The sequence below is a fragment of the Anomaloglossus baeobatrachus genome, chromosome 5 (assembly GCF_048569485.1).
Source record: "Anomaloglossus baeobatrachus isolate aAnoBae1 chromosome 5, aAnoBae1.hap1, whole genome shotgun sequence".
Classification (NCBI taxonomy): Eukaryota; Metazoa; Chordata; class Amphibia; order Anura; family Aromobatidae; genus Anomaloglossus; species Anomaloglossus baeobatrachus.
In genome coordinates, this window is record NC_134357.1 from 581,656,552 (window position 1) to 581,676,838 (window position 20,287).

The window sequence follows — 20,287 nt, forward strand, 5'->3', positions numbered from 1 at the left end:
TTGTGAAGATGCCAGTGTTGTCCACACGAGAATGCAGCTGCCCGTGTTCACGATCCGGGTTCAGGCCACTGCGGACTTTATTCTCCCTGTGAAAAACATTCTCATCTCCACAGCATAAACTGACATCCTGCGTCTCAGGAAGCTGCACCGCTGGTTAGTTTATGCTGCAGAGAAAAGAAGCACAGTGGGCAGGAGATTTCTAAACATCCCGCCACTGCGCTTGTACTGCACATGATCGCAGTCAAAACATTCTGCGTCCAAACCGCTGCAAGTCATGATCGTGGGCACATAGCCTAATAAGCTAGGATGGATGGATTGGTGGATGGATGGATGGCTGGCTAGATAAATAGATGTCAAACACATATATAATGTCCCACCCCACTTCATATTCTAAGCTGGCACCCTTTAGTAACTTTCATGTGGCACTAAATGGTGTTTAACCTTGTATTTAGCCCCCCAAAAAACAAAAAAAAAAACAGCTAGGGTAAAGCAGACAGCTGCAGACAAGAGCTGGCAGCTTCACCTTGGCTGGTATTCCAAAATGGAGGTGTCTCCATGCTGTTTGTTTTTAATTCTTTATAAATAATTAAAAAAAGTGGGGTCCCCCCCAAATTGGATTACCAGCCAAGCTAAAGTGGACAGCTGTGGTCTGGTATTCTCAGGATGGAAATAACCATGGTTATTTGGCCCTTCCCAGCCTAAAAATAGCAGGCCACAGCCGCCCAGAAGGGGCGCATCCATTAGATGCGCTAATCCTGGCACTTTGCACGGCTCTGCCTGTTGCCCTGGTGTGGTGCCAAATGGGGTAATAAATGGGGTTGTTGGGGTTAGGGTTAATCATGTCATGGCGTCTTTCAGATACCCGACATCACAACTTAGTCAGTAGTAAAAAAAAAAAATTCTCTTACATTCCCTCCTTCATCAATTTATTAAAAAGAAAAAAAAAATCCGGTCCGCCGTAATCCATTTTGGAGGTCTTATGACAACTCTGGACCTTCCAGAATATGGGGGGCACACTCAGAGAACGTATCCCCCATTTTCTGGAAGTGCAAACCCTCCATGTGAAGAGTGTGGTTGCAGAAATGCTGCACTCACACTCCCCGGGTCCAAAGCACGGCAGTGTGAGCTGCAGTAAGCTCAGTGTCACTACTAGCAAGGAGACGGCTGAGAGCCGCTCTGCACATGTGGCCAGGATCTTCTGAGAAGGAAGAGGAGGGATCGTAGGGGATCGTCACTGCAGGAGGTAACGGGAGCCCGGGGAATGACAGGGGGGTGACCTGGCAGGACCTGGGGAGAACTTTGAAGTTGCATCTAACATGTCAGATGTGACAGAACTCAGAGGAGGAGGATGAGCGCAGCGTGTGCCCCGGACATTTTAGATGATCGGGTGAGGCGTGGGACTGGGGGGGCACTTTGGCCACATCGGAGGACCGAGGGAGGAGATTTACCTCCCATCTGACATGATTGATTATGCCAGGTGGATGTTAAATCATTTTTTTCGGCCTGAATCGTGATCTCCAGGGTCTTAGCTACCCCCCGATAGCTGAAACCATGGAGATTTTTCGATGCTGGGGGGCGGTATACACTTTATTTCTTGCCGTCGTTTTGAAACAGCGGATCAGAATAAGTACTTTTTTCTGCTGCCGTTTTAATCCGTAAGGCTGTCATAAAGGGGTTAAAGATCTGTGAAAATCTTTTTCCTTGTTCAGATATTCAAGTAAATGTTGCATCTTTTCTCGTGATTTCCTCGGCTTCATTTTCTGTTGTCGTCTTTATTGCTTCTTTGCTTTCATGACGAGGCTGAAGTCTGTTTCTTATTCGGCAATTTTTTTTTTTCACGGTTTTTAGCAACAAAAATAAAAAATGACAATATAATCCCCTGCAGTGCGGAGCCCGGATGTGAATACACTAAAAAGCAGCAACAAAAATGATAAAACTGGTACAAAAATAGGCATCAAAGTGGCACCGAAGGGCGTTGTGGAAAGGGTTAAATGGCCTTTTGATCACTGATCTATATAGGTAAAACCATAATAATATGAGAATAGACTGAAATCAGAGAACAATAGCGACTTTCCCTTTGTGATTACTAATTAGTGACACAAACCCATTTACATCAGCCGGAAGAGAACTTTACAGAACACCAGTTACTTATTCACATCTGTAAAATTGGCTATTTGCTCACTTTGCTGCCAGTTCTGATGCCCAGGACCCATTTGGGCCGGGCTGAGGTGACCTGAATCTGATGAGAGGCATCACTATATAATGATGGTGTCAGATTAGTGACCCTTTCGAAAACGCCCTTTGCTGCCTACTTTGATGCCCATTTTTTGTGCCAGTTTCATCATTTTTGTTGCTGCTTTTAAGTGTATTCACATCCGGGCTCCTCGCTGTATTGTATTATATTATTGTGAATATTTTTTACGTTTGTTGTTAAACCTGTAAAAAGAAAAATAGAAAAAAATTCAAATAAGAAACAACTTCAACCCCAAATAAGAAACTGGACCAATAAGAAACGAACTTCAGCATCGAGTTTTTATTGCTGATGTTGAGCGATACTAGTGGGAAAATAAGAGAAATGTCTGTTATTACCACATATATACCCTGCCCCCCGCAGTGACTCACAGACGCTCAGCATTGGAACCTGCTGTCAATTAGGCTGGCTTCACACATCCGTTTTTTGCCATCAGGCACAATCTGGTTTGTGCCTGATGCAACAGATCTGTCGCAGATTGTGTAAAAACTGATGCGACGGAGCCAGTAAAAAACTGATCCGTTTTTGTTTTTTTTTTTCTTTTTCATGTCAAAGGAAGAGGGAGAGACTTCATCATCACCACACACCCCGGCACTACCGCTCCCTTCATCACCGCACACCCCGGCACTACGACCCCCATCATCATCGCACACCCCGTCACTACCGCCCCCATCATCACCGCACACCCCAGCACTACCGCCCCCATCATCACCGCACACACATCGGCACTACTGCCCCCATCATCATTGCACACACGCAGGCACTACCGCCCCATTCATCATCACACACACACAGGCACTACCGCAGCTATCATGACCACACACACACAGGCACTACCGCAGCTATCATGACCACACACACACAGGCACTACCGCAGCTATCATGACCGCACACACGCAGGTGTTACCGCTCCCATCATCACCACACACACAGGCACTACCGCCCCCATCATCACCGCACACACACAGGCACTACCGCTCCCATCATCACCGCACACACACAGGCACTACCGCACCCATCATCACCGCACTCACCGACACTACCTGAGTGACGCCACCGCTGACAGCACGACTCACTTCAGTTGCTACGTGGAGCTGACAGAGAGCAATCACGGTCTGTGGCCGCTCTCTGTCAGCTTCCGATGTAGCAGAGCTGAAAGCGTCGTGGGACCTCTGTGGATTACGTCAGACCTGAAGGGGTATTTGGGGATTTTAATAAAGTGGTGAAAGAGGGTGGGTTTTTTTGCCTTTTATTTGCCTTTTATTTGCCTTTTATTTCAAATAAAGGATTTTTTTCGGGGGTATGTGTTTATTTACTTTCACTTACAGGTTAATCATTGGGGGTGTCTCATAGATGCCTGCCATGGTTACCTAGAACTTACTGGCAGCTATGGGCTACCATTAACTCCTTATTACCCCGATTGTCACCGCACCAGGGTAATTCGGGATGAGCCGGGTAGAGTCCCCGGACTGTCGCATCTAATAGATGCGGCAGTTCTGGGCGGCTGCTGGCTGATATTTTTAGGCTGGGGGGGCTCCCCATAACGTGGGGCTCCCCATCCTGAGAATACCAGCCTTCACCCGTGTGGCTTTATCTTGGCTGTTATCAAAATGGGGGGGGGGCACACGCCGATTTTTTTTTTTTAAATTATTTATTGTACTGCACTACATAGACCCGCCCACCGGCGGCTGTGATTGATTGCAGTGAGACAGCTGTCACTCAGCGTGGGGTCGCATCTGAATGCAACCAATCATAGGCGCCAGTGGGCGGGGGAAGCAGTGAATATGAGATGGAATAATGAGCGGCCGGCATTTTCAAAAGCAGGAGAAGTCGCCAGAGCAATGTGACAGCTGTGCAGCGCAGCACCCGTTATCGGTGAGTATGAAAGAGGGGTTGAGAGGGAGAGACCGACATCTACAGAGAGGGAGAGAGACCGGCAGACAGAGGGAGGCCAGAAATGAATTCACATCTCATCTGAGCATGCTCAGATTAAAAAACGGATCCATCACTGGAATGCGTTTTTTTTCCGGATGACGCCGGATCCGGCGCCCATAGGCTTCCATTATACAACATCCCGGATGGTGCCGGATCCGTCGTGGTCTGGTTTTTTGCCGGAGACAAAAAACGCTGCATGCTGCGTCCTTTCCGGCAGCCGGACGAAGAGATTTCGCCGGATTCGGCGGTCGCTGCATGCAACACAAGGCCATCCAACACAATCCAGCGTTAATACAAGTCAATAGGGAATAAAACGGATCCGTCACCGGATCCGTTTTATCCGTTTTTCGACGGATTGTGCCTGACGGCAAAAAACGGATGTGTGAAAGCAGCCTTAGTGGTGAGAGCACGTATACAACCACTGATCACTGTATACTGAGCAATGACTAAAACCTCATCGGGGCCATTCCTATGACTGAAAGCCGGACACTGCCATATTATATGTTTATAACCACATGTAAATATTTCTTAGCTATTTTGTAACACTTCTTATTTTGTATATAGGGCTGATTTTTACCTGGTCGGGGCTGTCAGGTTGGTCTAAATCAGATCATTTAGATATATTGGATGGTATCCAAATTGGATGGTAAGACTGCAGTCCGAATGCAATTGACGCAGAGTCAATAATGAGAGAGGGGAGCCAGCACGATCTGAAATTGGCATGCATCATATAAAAAGTGAAAATTCACAGATTTATTCCAACTGTACTACAATAAAAAAAAAATGAGATTTTTAGCAAATAATTGAGTCAATAATGAGCCTGGGTAAAAATGCAAATGCCATAAGTTTATGGAACAAATCACTCTCATATTTATACACAGGTAGGTGTGTAGACGTGTATGTGTGGACGTGTTAGGCTGCTTTCACACATCCGGCTTGAGCTGTGCGTCTCAGTCCGGCTGTGCAAGCTATGCAACGGACGCGGTGAAAACACTGCATCCTTTGCATAAGTTTTTCCCATGCGGCCCGTCCGGTTTTTGCCGCTTGCGGCATGCTTCTGAGCATGCGCAGTGGCAAAAACTGCATGCGGCGGCCGGATACGGTTTCTGCCGCATTGCGCCGCCATAGGCATGCATTGAAAAATGTGCCGCATCGGCCGAATGCGGCGCGATGCGTTTTTTTTTTTTTTGCCGCACGAAAAAACGTGCCAGGCAACGTTCCATCCGGCCGCGCATCGGCTAAATCTGCCGCATGCGGCAAAAACCGGACCGAACGCAAGGCCATGTGGCAAAATGCGGCACTAATTAAAGTCTATGCAGAAAAAACGCAACCGGCAGCAAAAAAAAAACGGTTGCAATTTTCCTGCAAAGTGCCGGATTGTGCCGCATTGCAGAAACCGGAGGTGTGAAAGCAGCCTTAGCCAAATTCCATTATGATCTAATAAGTATGATCTAATATTACGCGTGACATCTGCAGTTTCTGATCAATATGCTGAATGTGGCAATAATTGTGCTTAGCAGCTTGTTTATTAGTAATAAAATCATAGTTGTGCCCGGTACAAGCTGTTACTTGTGTAATAGTCACGGGAGAGTCTGCAGGTCATCGTGACAAATTAAACTGTATTATCTATAGTGGTTTCTGGAAAAGGGGTCTTACTGCCCTATCAGGGCTAATAACAGAGGTTTGGATTCACAGTAGTATTTTCCTATATCTCACATATTCTGAGGGTGGGGGTCGGGGTCAGTTCAGTATTTAAGTATTTTTAATTTACTTCTTAGCAATGACCACATGACCTCTGTGTATGGGGAGGAAGCACAGTCAGCTCTTTCCACCTTGAAAATAAGATCTACCCGGAAAATAAGCCCTAGTAGGATTTTTTTTAATGCTTTTTTGACTATACTGTAATTAAAATATAAGCCGTACTCTAAAAATAAGCCTTAGTTGCGTTTCCATAGGGAAGTGTCGAAGCATCTAAAAAAGGTCAAGAATACAGCAGGACTCTTCATCAAAGAAAGCAGACACCCCCAAAAGAAAGCAGACCGACCCCCCCCCCAAAGTAAAAAAATCGCATTTACCAGACCCCAAACAATTACAGTTGGCAAGTACCGATGGTGGATGGGCTCTCACACAGAGATCTGTGTCGCTGTCAGGTCCTTCACCATTCCTGCTGCATTGCACCGCAGAGCTGTGGATACAGTGACAGAGAAGGCAGAGGCAGTAATAAACCGTCTCTGCCTTATGTAGAGATGGACGGATTTCCTCTCCGTTGCTACATGTTTGCGTATAGATGCACCTGCTATGTAATGACATTGTAGAACATCACTGCAGAGTAGGAGTCAGATGGCCCGGATGTTTAATCCTTCACCTCCGGCCAATTTTTCGGGGTGGTTTATTGTTTTTTTCGCTCCCCTTCTTCTGAGAGCTGTAACTTTTTTATTTTTCAGTCAATTTTGCCATGTGGGGCTTGTTTTTTGTGGAACAAGTTGTACTTTTCAATGAAACCATGAGTTTTTCCATATAGTGTACTGGAAAACAGCAAAAAAATTCCAAATGCAGAAAAATTGCAAAAAAACCTGTGATTGCACAATTGTTTTTCAGATATTTTATTCTCTGTGTTTACTATTTAAATATAGGGACCCCCATACAGCACCTGAAGGCACTGCCTTCTCCGTCCCTGAGGAAGCCGAACTAGAGCACAGGCTTTTAGTGGCGAAACGTACGTTGGTGGGTTATGGGGGAGCCTTTTTCTCTGCATATTCAGGATTATGCACTTTAGACTATGCACTGGCCACTTTTTTGATGCACTGGCCACTTTATTGTATGCATTTATTCAAGCGATTTGACTACATATTTTTCCTATGCATTTGGGGTATCTGAGCAGGTTATTTACATGTATCTTTGCACATGCACTTTATATACTATCCCAGTAATATTTGCTCTGGCATTTCCCCTGCATTTTTTTGATCTACCTGACTAGTCATCTCCAAATATTATCTATTCAGCGGTCCTGTTTATGTTCACTCACACCCCTTGTTTTTACTTCTCCTTTTTTGCTGATTGCACATCTATGATTGTATTAATAAAATTGTATTTTCACTTTTTGGCACTTTTGACTCTTGTCCTCTTGTTTACCCTCTGTGTTTACTATATAGAAAATCTGATGTGTCGGTGTGATGCCTGAGGTCGGTACAAGTTCGTAGACCTCAAACATGAATAGGTTTACTTTTATCTAAGGGGCTAAAAAAAAATCAAAAGTTTGTCCAAAAAAGTGGTGCACATTTTGCGCCCTTTTCCGCAACCCGTAGCGTTCCCATCATCTATGGCTCAGTGACGGCTTATTTTTTTGTGTCTCAAGCTGGTTTTTAATGGTACCGTTTTTGTGCAGATACCACAGTTTGATCACCTGTTATCGCATTTTGCTCAAAATTTACGGCGACCAAAAAACGTAATTTTGGCGTTTGCCATTTTTTTTTTTGTCGCTATGTTGTTTATCAATCAGATGAATTGGTGTGATATTTTGATAGATCAGGCCTTTCTGAACGCGGCGATACCAAATTTGTGTATATTTTTTAATTTTTTTAACCCTTTCATTGTCAATGGGGTGAAAGGAGCGTGATTTGAACTTTTAGGGTTTTTTTTTAATTTTTGAAAACTTTTTGTTTACTTATTTTTATTTTACTAGTTCCCCTAGGGGGCTATAAGGATCAGCAGTCTGATCGCTTATTCATGTCTCCCGATCCGAATAGCACCGGTCAGATCAGGAAAAATACTGATCTCCTGTAACCTGCAGTACCTGGCCGCTTTTACAGGACCTAAGTCATGTGAGCTACAGGAGTCGTCATATAACCCTGTACTACCATGACAACCATCAGATCCACATGATCAGGTCACATGACTTCCGGTGGAGGCCTATGAGTAAAGTTTTATGGCGATTGCGATTATACTGGGGCTGTCACAATTTGACAGCGCCATTTAAGAGATTACCAGCCACGGGCAGATCGCGGATCTGCTGGTACCTGCTAGGCACACATCTCAGCTGTAAATCAGCTGAGATGTGCGCCTATCTCTGCCGGCTGCTGGCAGCAGCGAGAGGGAATTAACACTATGACCGCTAGGACATAATTTTACTGCCCGCGGTCGTTAAGGGGTTAAAGTCTACGAGCTCCAAAACCAGTTTAGAATATCTAAACTTTATTTACATATTTTTTCTAGTTTAGGAGTGAAATATAATGTGGGCACATTTTGTAATTGGGATAATTTCCACTAATTTGCTGCCTTCATACAAGAAATGGGTGGTAAATTGTGCGTCAGCGAGTGCACAGATCCGTACGCCATGTGTGGCCCCTCTTCTTCCATTAGAAATAAGAAAACATCGAATCCTAATTCCATTGCCCTGTTCTTAACCGAAAAACTGGGAAATGTTTTATTTTTGCTCTTTCGTACCTCCCTACTTTTATTCCGGGAACAATTACTCTTTTATTTTTCCGTTCACATTGTCGTATGAAGGATTGTGGGGTTTTTTTTATAAAGATAATGTGCTACTTTTATTGGTCGGTTTTACTACTTACATAGCACATTTCATGTTGAATTTTTCTTCCCTACTCAAATGATCGGCTCATCTTCTCCCCATTCAGGTCCTTATAATATCGAAAATGTTCCTGATTGCCCCATGAAGGATGGATATGGACAGAGACAAGATGGCGGAGAGGATATTACACCTCACCCTAGAGATCCTCTTCCTGCTTACTGGAGAGGTGAGAGATTCTGATGACGTCACATTACATCATTCTTATCTATGGGAATAACAGATGGACAGAACTGGAGAGGTGAGGACTCTGGAAATGTCTGGAGTGAGATTTATTACTGTGTCTCTCCATAACCAGGATTATACAGTAGTGAAGAAGACCTCTAGTGAGCGCTGTCAGGCCCCTGTGTCTGAGGGTTGGGGAAGACCCCTGAGCCCAATCACGGGGCCTCCACCTCACCCCCCGAAACATGAGGACATCAATGACCAGAAGATCCTAGAACTCACCTACAAGATGATTGAGCTGCTGACTGGAGAGGTGACACTGCTGGGAATGCTGGGACATTATACAGTAACGCTATGAAGGGATCGGGGGTGACGCTATCATTGTATGTGTCAGGTTCCTATAAGGTGTCAGGACGTCACCGTCTATTTCTCCATGGAGGAGTGGGAGTATTTAGAAGGACACAAAGATCTGTACAAGGACGTCATGATGGAGGTTCCCCAGCTCCTCACATCACCAGGTAATAGACAGGACTAAATACACACGGCCTATAATTATCTGTATGTAAGGAATGAATTCAGTCCCTGTATGTGTCTCCTCCAGTTCTATCCAGTAAGAGGGCAACACCAGAGAGATGTCCCCGTCCTCTTCTCCCACAGGACTGTAAACAAGAAGATCCCGATGTTCCTCAGGATCATCAGGTAGATGGAGAGAAGGGGCCATGAAATCTCCCTATGATGTGTAGACGGCTGTGAAGGTCTTGTGCTCAGTCTTGTTTTATCCACCAGTATTATATGTGTTATACTTGTGTAATGAGAGCGGTGGAGATGGCAGGATTAGAGCTGATCATAGATGGGACTTCTCCATCTGTCTGTGACTTTTACAATATTTGTTTCAGGGGGAAGATCTGCCCCATATTAATACTACAGAGACATATGTGAGGGGTGATGAGCGGAGTAAAGAGGAGATTCCTACAGATAACCGCCCAGGTGAGTAGTGACCACTAAATGCAGAGAAGTCATAGATTCTTCACAGTCCCCGGCTGCTATGATGTGGGACTAAAAAAATGAAAATAACATCCTAAAAATAATGTGTAAGAGATTTCCCGTACATCCTAGATATGGGGAATGTGCAATTTATAGTGGAATGCTCACATGTTCCATATTATTTATACTGGTGAATCGTTGATTTCTTGTATATTAGTGAACTACAGCACTTAGGTGCAGGTATATTCTAAAATAAGACACAAAACCTCCTAGATGCAGAGTGGTGTCGTACAGCCCCTTTAAAATATAAGGGTTTATTAGAATCAGTGTGGAAAAATGTTGCTGTATACAGGCCAGATACAGACAGCCGTTTCGGGGTATTTGCCCCTCATCAGTGTGGAGTAGGAATCTGGGTAGTGGGAGCATTGCCTAGTAAAAGAGTATGTGAGCAAGGATGGTTGACCTTAGGGAGATCAACATCCACCACTGCGGAGACACCATCACATGTTTCTCAACGCAGTGATTCTAGAGCAATGCCCCGGGAAGGAACAACCACGGGAAGGGCAATGCTCCCACTAACCAGATTCCTACTCTACACTGATGAGGGGCAAATACCCCGAAACGGCTGTCTGTGGATGGATACCATGTTTGGCATAGGTGGTCTCCTTGACTGGAGACTGCCCTTCCCGTGGTTGTTCCTTCCCGGTGAAAGACCTGGCTAGTTTCCTGCCAGCGTTGAGAAACATGTGATGGTGTCTCCGCAGGCCTTCTTGCTTTGAATATTTCCCAGGGGACAAATCACTGCATTGAGAAACACGTGATGGTGTCTCCGCAGTGGTGGATGTTGATCTCCCTAAGGTCAACCATCCTTGCTCACATAGTCTTTTACTAGGCAATGCTCCCACTAGCCAGATTCCTACTCCACACTGATGAGGGGCAAATATCCCAAAACGGCTGTCTGTGGATGGATACCATGTTTGGCATAGGTGGTCTCCTTGACTGGAGACTGCCCTTCCCGTGGTTGTTCCTTCCCGGTGAAAGACCTGGCTAGTTTCCTGCCAGCGTTGAGAAATATGTGATGGTATCTCCGCAGGCCTTCTTGCTTTGAATATTTCCCAGGGGGTATTGCTCTAGAATCACTGCATTGAGAAACACGTGATGGTGTCTCCGCAGTGGTGGATGTTGATCTCCCTAAGGTCAACCATCCTTGCTCACATAGTCTTTTATAGGCAATGCTCCCACTAGCCAGATTCCTACTCCACACTGATGAGGGGCAAATACCACGAAACGGCTGTCTGTGGATGGATACCATGTTTGGCATAGGTGGTCTCCTTGACTGGATTCTGCCCTTCCCGTGGTTGTTCCTTCCCGGTGAAAGACCTGGCTAGTTCCTGCCAGCGTTGAGAAACATGTGATGGTGTCCCTGTAGGCCTTCTTGCTTTGAATATTTCCCAGGGGTCATTGCTCTAGAATCACTGCGTTGAGAAACACGTGATGGTGTCTCCGCAGTGGTGGATGTTGATCTCCCTAAGGTCAACCATCCTTGCTCATATAACACCAATATATTCATGTGCCGCCCCTGTGCCAGCAGCCGGCGCTGCTCGGGTCCTGGCCTTCAGGGGTGGTGGCTTGAGGGTCTCCGGACCCGGAGGTCTCGCGGACACGCCGAATAAATGGGGGGACATAAATGTACGGGCTAGGCCGTATTAAGTTTGTGACACCACCCACGGTGTGTGGTGAATTGGGACTACACCGCTGCTGTGATGTGGCACCCGGGGGAGGTTTAGCGGCAGCAAGTTGTTAACCCCTCCATGGGCAGGGATGGTGACACCGGGGCCCAGTGGCTGTAGTGCAGGGTGTAGCGATCGCAGGGGAATGCATGTTTACTCACAATGAATAATTCACACAAGTCTCTGGTAAACCAAGGTGATGGTGGCCGGTGTCACGGCCAGTTGCATTCGGGTCCCCCACCCGGCTGGTGGTCTCTATCCTTTTTCCTCTGCACTGTTTGTGTAAGAATGACTTCCTAGTGTGAAACGTAGGAGTCTGCTCCTGGCTGGATGTGGCCTGAGGAGCCGTGCCCGCAGACGCTGGCCGGTGGGATCTATGGGCCCTGGCGGTGACTTTTTATCCCTATCGGTGGGCTGTTGTCTTCTATGAGGGACTTTGGGTGGGACAGAACCTCTAGTCCTGGCCTCAATCGGTTAATTAACCAGGTCCACTTGTTTCTGGTCCTGGCTTCAGGGTCCGAGTACCCCCCTTGTGCTCCGGTTTCCGGGTCGGTTCCCCGTGTCGGTACCGGCGGGCTACAACCCTGTCCCGGTCCACCTCGGTTCCACCGAGCCGTCTTCCCGACTCCCGCTGACGGAGACCACCGTCTGCCACCTAGCCAGAGGCACCAGGGCTCCTACCCTGGTACCGTTCAACTTGAACGTCTCTGCTGGAGCTACACCTAGCTCCACCCTACCTCCTCTCAACTTGAACTGCAAGCTTAATCTACTCGTTTTCCCACCCTGGGCTGTCTAAAACCCTAGGTGGGTGTGTCCCAACCGCCTGGTCACGGCCACTGGTGTGTCTATCTTTCCCTATGGGGGGGTGACTAGGGTTTCAGGTCGGCTGTGTGTTGCCTAATGAGGGAAGGTGTTATGCGGGGGCCTATTTGTGACTAGCTGGTTTTGCCAGGGCGTCACATTCATATTTACAAATCAAAGGTTAATATACAAACAATCATAAGTAGTTAAGCCCCTCCCTCTAAATGGTAATCCCAGGGCCCCCCTGTGATCCAGTGTGTTCACTACTCCCATTTGCTGCCTCTATATTGGCCACAAACGTTACAGCAATGACTGGCACAGAGCAAAAGAGTCTGAGCAGTGATTAGCTAGTAGTAATGATTACCCTGGCTGCAGCATTAACGATTCATTGGAGAAGGGAAAGTCTAGTGAGGGGGAAGCCAATTAATAGAGAATTACAATAATCAAGGCGGAAGTGGGTCAGGGCCACAGTGAGGGTTTTTTAGTTGTTTCCATAGTGAGAAAGCGGCGGATTCTAGAGATGTTTTTCAGGTGCAAGCTGTCACGGGTTGATAGGGGAACACAGGGAAGCCTATACTGGCCCTAGAGTGAGCGTAGGGGCTCAGCCTTATCTTCTGGAGGTACCCTTGTTGGTAGGGAGGTCCAGGCCTCCAACCTAGGACATATCTCCTGTCCTTGTCTCTGATGTTAAGACCCCCCTCCACAACCCACCACCCGGGGGAAAGGGACAAGAACCAAAGTAAACACCCCACTAACAAATATGATAAACAGGGGTAACAACTACTCGTACACATGGGAACCACACACAAAGGAGCCACCAAAAGTGCATGAGTGAAATAAACAGAAAAGGGGGGGAATGAAACACACTACTGGGGAACATCCATACCATTTAACCAGCACACCTAGAACTGCTGCAGCAAGCACCAATGCTGCAGCCCACAACACAAGTCTCAGAGAGAGGAAGGAAAATACCAACTCCTTCCACCTCCTGGCCAAGGTTCCAAATTATGAAAATAACCTGCACCCTCTGGTGGAAGTTGAGGGTATTTATAGGGCCTGGGCTTGGTCCCAACTGGAAACACCTGGCCAGGAGTCAGGAGCTGCTGGAAGGTAAACTGACATTAACCCTCTCCTCCCCAAAGGAAAGGGAATCCATTTAATAAATTTAGTCCCACAAGAAAAAGTGAGACTCAGAACCTGTCACAAAAATCTGCAACAGAGGAAATGCGTGACACAAGCAACAAGAGTCACCGAGAGATTGTGTATAGGGGGTGAAGGGAACATCGGTGTCAAACATAACACCCAGACAACGAGCATACGGCCTAGGCGTTATCATGGTGCTGCACACAGAGAGGGAGATGTCAGGTTTAGGGAGGTTAGTAGACGAAGGGAGTAGAAGTTCAGTTTTGGAGAGGTTACGTTTCAGAGAGCAGACATGATTTTGGAAACAGCGGACAGACAGTCACTGGTGTTCTGTAATACAGTGGGGGTGAGGTCAGGGAATGAGGTGTATAGCTGTGTATATTCATTTATCACATTCTTCCACTTTTTTAACAACATGATAAAACCACTTTACAAATTTACTTTTCCAGTTTTACACTTTCAGCAAAGTCAGAGCTTCTTCATACATAATCGTATTGCTCCTCCATTCTACAGTAATATGCATGTGGCTGTCAGGGATTGTGCCGGACTGACCCCTCTAATAGTACTGACTGACAAGCTCATTTATGATTCTCCACTGAGAGTCTTACTACAAAATAGTTGTGACCAACGCTCTGAGACATGAACCTAGGAAGATGCTGACTTCAACACTGAATTGGGAAACTACTTGAGCCGATCCTGGTGGCCTGATATCATTCTCTAGTGGTCCTTGCTAAGTGGTCTTCAGTTAGAATGTGAACTGTTTTGTCACCATTACCTTAGTGAATAATGAAATTTTGCAACATGGCTTGCAATGCTAATGGACTTTGGATATAGTTAAAAAATAAACTATACATTATTGAAAAAGTATTAACAGTGTTATTCTTGACAGGTGACTGTATTAGGAGATCAGAGGGGCTTCTGACTTCTTCAGAAATTCAATCATATGATCTTGGTGTGCCACAAGACATATATGAAGAACATTGCGTTATCCCAGCTGTATCCTCAACGCTTCAGAGCAAAGATTTACCATCTGATCCTATTAAACAGGTCCTATCTTCTGATTCATCACAGGCTATTAAGGAAAATAAAAGTCACAGAAGAGATGTTAGAATTACCATAGGAACGAAGACATTTTCATGTTCAGAGTGTGGGAAGTGTTTTAATTGTCAATCAAACCTTGTTACACATCAGAGAACTCACACAGGAGATAAGCCTTTTTCATGTCCAGAATGTGGGAAATGTTTTGCAAAAAAATCAAATCTCATTACACATCAGAGAACTCACACGGGACATAAGCCATTTTCATGTCCAGAATGCGGGAAATTTTTTACAACTAAATCAATTCTTGTTGCACATCAGAGAATTCACACAGGGGAAAAGCCATATTCATGTTCAGAGTGTGGGAAAGATTTTACTCGGCTATCAGGTCTTCGTTTCCACCAGAGAATTCACACAGATGTGAAGCCATATTCATGTTCAGAATGTGGGAAATGTTTTGGAGAAAAATCAACTCTTGTTAAACATCAGAGAACTCACACAGGAGATATGCCATTTTCATGTCCAGAATGTGGGAAATGTTTTGGAGAAAAATCAACTCTTGTTAAACATCAGAGAACTCACACAGGAGATAAGCCATTTTCATGTCCAGAATGTGGGAAATGTTTTTTAACTAAATCACATCTTGTTAGACATCAGAGAACTCACACAGGGGAAAAGCCATTTTCATGTTTAAAATGTGGGAAATGTTTTACAACTAAATCACATCTTGTTACACATCAGAGAAATCACACAGGGGAGAAGCCATATTCATGTTCCGAGTGTGGGAAAGATTTTATTCGGCTATCAGGTCTTCGTCTCCACCAGAGAATTCACACAGATGTGAAGCCATATTCATGTTCACAATGTGGGAAATGTTTTGGAAAAAAAATCAAATCTCATTACACATCAGATAACTCACACAGGACATAAGCCATTTTCATGTCCAGAATGCAGGAAATGTTTTACAACTAAATCAACTCTTGTTACACATCAGAGAATTCACACAGGGGAAAAGCCTTTTTCATGTCCGGAATGTGAGAAATGTTTTACAATTAAATCAAATCTTGTTAAACATCAGAGAACTCACACAGGGGAGAAGCCATTTTCATGTTTAGAATGTGGGAAATGTTTTGCAGATAAATCATATCTTATTAAACATCAGAGATTTCACACAAGGGAAAAGTCTTTTTCATGTCCAGAATGTGGGAAATGTTTTACAACGAAATCAAATCTTGATACACATCAAAGAATTCACACAGGGGAAAAGCCATTTTCATGTTCAAATTGAGGTAAAAGTTTTGTGTGTAAATCACATTTGATTAAATATAAAAAAAATCACATAGGGAAGAAGCCATATCTTTGTTGAGAATGTGAGAAATTATTTTCTTTCAAAACATCTCATGTTAAATATTAAAGAGCTCACATAGGCGAGAAGCTATTTTCATACCCAGTAAGTGGGAAATGTTTTATTTTATTAAATGTTTATTCTTTTTATCAAAAATAAAGAATTTAAGTAACTTTTTTTCCCCCACAAAAAATGTAAGAGCTAAAAAACCTACAAAATACCGTAGCATTTTTTGTGTTGTACAGTAATTTTTATTATGATTTTCAAAAGTTTAATAGGGAAGAATAAAGTAAAAATCAGTTTGGGGGAGGTAGGGCGTGAAGAGCGATGCTAAAAAGTAATAGGAAAGAGGGAGGGAAGGGAAAGTACAGGAAAAATTAACCCTTCAACCCCTTCAGCCCAGGCGATTTTTCCATTTTTCATTTTTGTTATTTCCTCCCCTTCTTCTGAGAGCCTTAACTTTATTTTTCCGGCAATTTTGCCATTTGAGGGCTTAATTTTTTGTGGGACGAGTTATGATTTTGAATGAATCATTAGTTTTACCATGTAGTGTACTGGAAAACAGGAAAAAAAATTCCAAGTGAGGTGAAATTGCAAAAACAGTGCAATTGCACGATTGTTTTGGGGATATTTTATTCAGTGTTCATTTTATGGTAAAACTGATGCCTCATGTCACTATGAGTTTGTGGATACTAAACATGTATACTTTTTATTTGTATCTAAGGAGTTAACAAAAATTCAGAAGTTTGTCCTAATAAGAATTTTTTCATATTCTGAGACCCATAGCGTTCTCATTTCTCGGGAGCTGGGGCTCAGTGATGGCTTATTTTTTGCATCTTGAGCTGACGTTTTTAATTTTACTATTTTTCTGCAGTTGCTAAGTTTTGATCGCCTGTTATTGCATTTTTAAACAATATTACAGTGACCAAAAAACTTTAATTTTTTTCTCGCCACGCTGTGTACCGATCAGATTAATTGATTTTAGATTTTGATAGGGCATTTCTGAAGGCGGCAATACCAAATGTGTATTTTTTTTTATTATGTATTTTTTTTATTATGTTTAAATGTTTTATTTTCAATGTGGCTAATGGGAGATGATTTGAACTTTTTAATTTTTTTTTTTCATATTTTTAAAACCTTTTTTTCCTTTTAAAAGTCTCCTCTAGGGGACTTATCACTGCACACTGCGAGCACTTGTTCATTTCTGCTGAATAGAGCAACATCGCTGTGATCAGCAGAAATGCAGCGTTCCTGTGAGTGCCGGTGGTCTGTGGGCTCTCACAGGATGGGAGTTATGGTAGCGTCAGGGGCCATCAGCTGACCATGCGCTACCATGTCAATACCAAGACGCCCTGTAATCACGTCACAAGGCGCTGATGGCGGCAGGGAACAGCGCGATTCCCATCGTGGTAATTTAAATTGTGCTGTCAGTGCAATCTAAAGCGTTAACAGGTGCGGGTGGATCAGATCAGTAGAGATATGTGAGGAGTACCACGAGCCTGCGGTAACCAGAGGGAGGCGTCCAAGGGCATACCAGTATGTCCTTGGTCATAAAGGGGTTAAGAAAAAAGGGAGGATATGACCAGCACTATATATACTTGCATTGTCGCTTATTATTTATTTTTTAGTCCGCGATAAATCCAATGCTTAGTCCATAATAGTCCAAGGTTAATGTTGTTTTTAATGTGTGTGTTCCTAAATGAAAATAAAATTCCATAAAATGTTGCTTAGTCTTTAAAAACCTTCTGGATTTTTCTTCTTTCATCTTTTAAGGCAGGCACAAGAGGCATCTTTGTGAGTCGGGTGCCACACTCCTGCTTCAATTCTATGACGTCACCTTGTCTCTGTCAAAGGGGGTGTTTGTTATTGAATAAGGCTTGCCCTGATGGTTCTTGGAATTATCTTTTCTTTCATGATACAGGTGCATCTCAATAAATTAGAATATCATAAAATTATTTTATTTCAGTAATTTTATACAAAAAGGTAAATGCATATATTATATATTCATTACACACTGAGGGATCTATTTCAAGTGTTTAATATTATGTTTATGGCTTCCAGCCAATGAAAACCCAACAATCATCTCAGAAAATTATAATAATTGCCACAAAATACATTCAAATGTTTCCACACACAGATGTATCCAGGGCATGGGCTACTACTGTCACATTTCTTGTGTTAAGCCACTCATGACCAATAGACAACGCAAGAAGCGTCTTACCTGGGCCAAGGAGAAAACGAACTGGACTGTTCTCAGTGGTCCAAGGTGTTGTTTTCAGATTAAAGTAAATTTTGCATTTCATTGGGCAATCAAGGTTCCAGAGTCTGGAGGAAGAGTGGAGAGACCACAATCCAAGCTGCTTGAGTTCTAGTGTCAGGTTTCCACAATCAGTGATGGTTTGGGGAGCCATGTCATCTGCTGATGTAGGTCCACTGTGTTTTATCAAGACCAAAGTCAGCGCAGCCGTCTACCAGGAAATTTTAGAGCAGTTTATGCTTCCCTCTGCCGACAAGCTTTTTGGAGATGGAAATCTCATTTTCCAGCAAGACTTGGCACCTGTCCACACTGCCAAAAGTACCAACACCTTGTTTAACCTCTTTCCCCAGGGCCATTTTCCGTTTTGTAGGGGTTTTTTTGTCTCCCATTCTTCTGAGAGACGTAACTTTTAATTTTTCAACCAATCTTGCCATATAAAGGCTTATTTTTTGTGGGATGAGTTGTACTTTTGAATAAATTTATTAGTTTTACTATATAGTATTGTAATGAATCAGCAGGGGGAGTTGGAACCCCAGGAGAATGCTAGGTAGGGATTTCCAGCACCAGGAGAGTGCTGACCGCAATCCTTCAAAGTCTCCCCAGTGGACGATCGTACGGGTCCAAGTCAGAACCAGGAGGTCAACGAGGTACCAGGGGACAAACGGAAACAGTCTAGGGAGAGCCGAGTCAGGAAGCCAAGAGAAAATGTCAAAGACCGGGGAAGCACGGAAACAGAGTTAATAGACAAGCCGAAGTCGGGAGACGGGAGGGCGATGATGCGTTTTATGGCAACAATAACTCACTGAGACCTCATCATAGCAACACGTATCTGGACCACCCTCTCAGAAATCAAGAGCTACCAGCTTTCCTCAAGTTCTTCACACATCGTGAGTTACTTACCAAAGGTCTCTTAAAGTTTAATGACCATCCTGAAAGTTACAGAGCGTGGAGAGCTTCCTTCAGAAATGCCACGGCCGGCCTAGACATCTCTGCCAATGAGGAGATCGATCTTTGGTTAAGTGGCTAGTAAACAAATTGATAGAACATGCAAAACGCATCAGAGATATCAGCATCAACAACCCAAGCAAAGGTTTGTGCCTGTTATGGGAGAGACTTGACAAGTGCTATGGATCTTCAGAGAGGATAGATGAATCCCTGTTCAAAAGGTTGGAGGACTTTCCAAAAATCTCAAATAAGACCTTTCACATGCTAAGAGAATTGAGCAACATCTTGGTAGAACTCCAAGTCGCCAAGATTGAAGGAGACCTGCCAGGCCTCGCATCCCTAGATACAGCCAGAGGCATTAAACCATTCGAGAAGAAGCTACCTTAAAGTTTGCAAGAGAACTAGTTGAATCGGGGTTCAGATTAAAACAGTGCCACAATGTGCCGTTTCCTCCATTCCCTGTCTTTGTAGATTTTGAGATTTTGTGCACCAGCAAGCCAAGATCAGGAATGATCCCAGAAACCAAATAACATATAATCTGCAACCATCATCATTACAGGGTACTTCAACATTCTATTCACACAAGCCACGAATATAAAGCCTTCCCGTGCCTTACATAAAGGTATCTATAATCAGGCCGCCTTTATAGAAGAATCCATATGCTATATCACTTGCAGTAGGTTATTATACATATCTTTTGCTTCATTTTTAGGTACTTACCTATAACTTCACCTTCATTTTGCACTTTTTTAACTGTCACACTTCAGTCAATAAAGATCGCTGCTCTCAGGTAAACTTTACTCTTTTGGACTTCATAACTCCTGCACCGTGAAATACAAATATACTTACCACTGTGCATTTTTTTTTAACAGGTTTTACATGTATCCTGTTGGTTATACAGTATTAATCTGAGCTTCCAACTTATTGTATCATCCTGAAATACCTTTAAATTTATTTAATAAAATACATATATTTTTTAATACTATCAGTTTTATAGTGTTTTCTTTACCATATATTTTCACCCATAATCAATCATTTTTTTTCTAGATCTTACCCCCACAAAAACCTGTGGCGCCCTGGACAAGCCAGGACTTCACAGGTACTGCAA

General features: G+C 43.9%; 1 protein-coding gene across 1 annotated transcript in view; it reads left to right on the forward strand.

The window, feature by feature from the left end:
* LOC142313130 (uncharacterized) overlaps positions 1-18,089 on the forward strand; it is an 89,650-nt gene extending 71,561 nt beyond the window's left edge. Inside the window, 5 exon segments of the mRNA XM_075352117.1 lie at positions 9,355-9,454; positions 9,538-9,635; positions 9,833-9,923; positions 14,484-15,404; positions 15,556-18,089. Coding sequence (XP_075208232.1) covers positions 9,355-9,454; positions 9,538-9,635; positions 9,833-9,923; positions 14,484-15,404; positions 15,556-15,920 — 1,575 coding nt within the window. The 3' untranslated portion in view covers positions 15,921-18,089.
* The last annotated feature ends 2,198 nt before the right edge of the window (positions 18,090-20,287 follow it).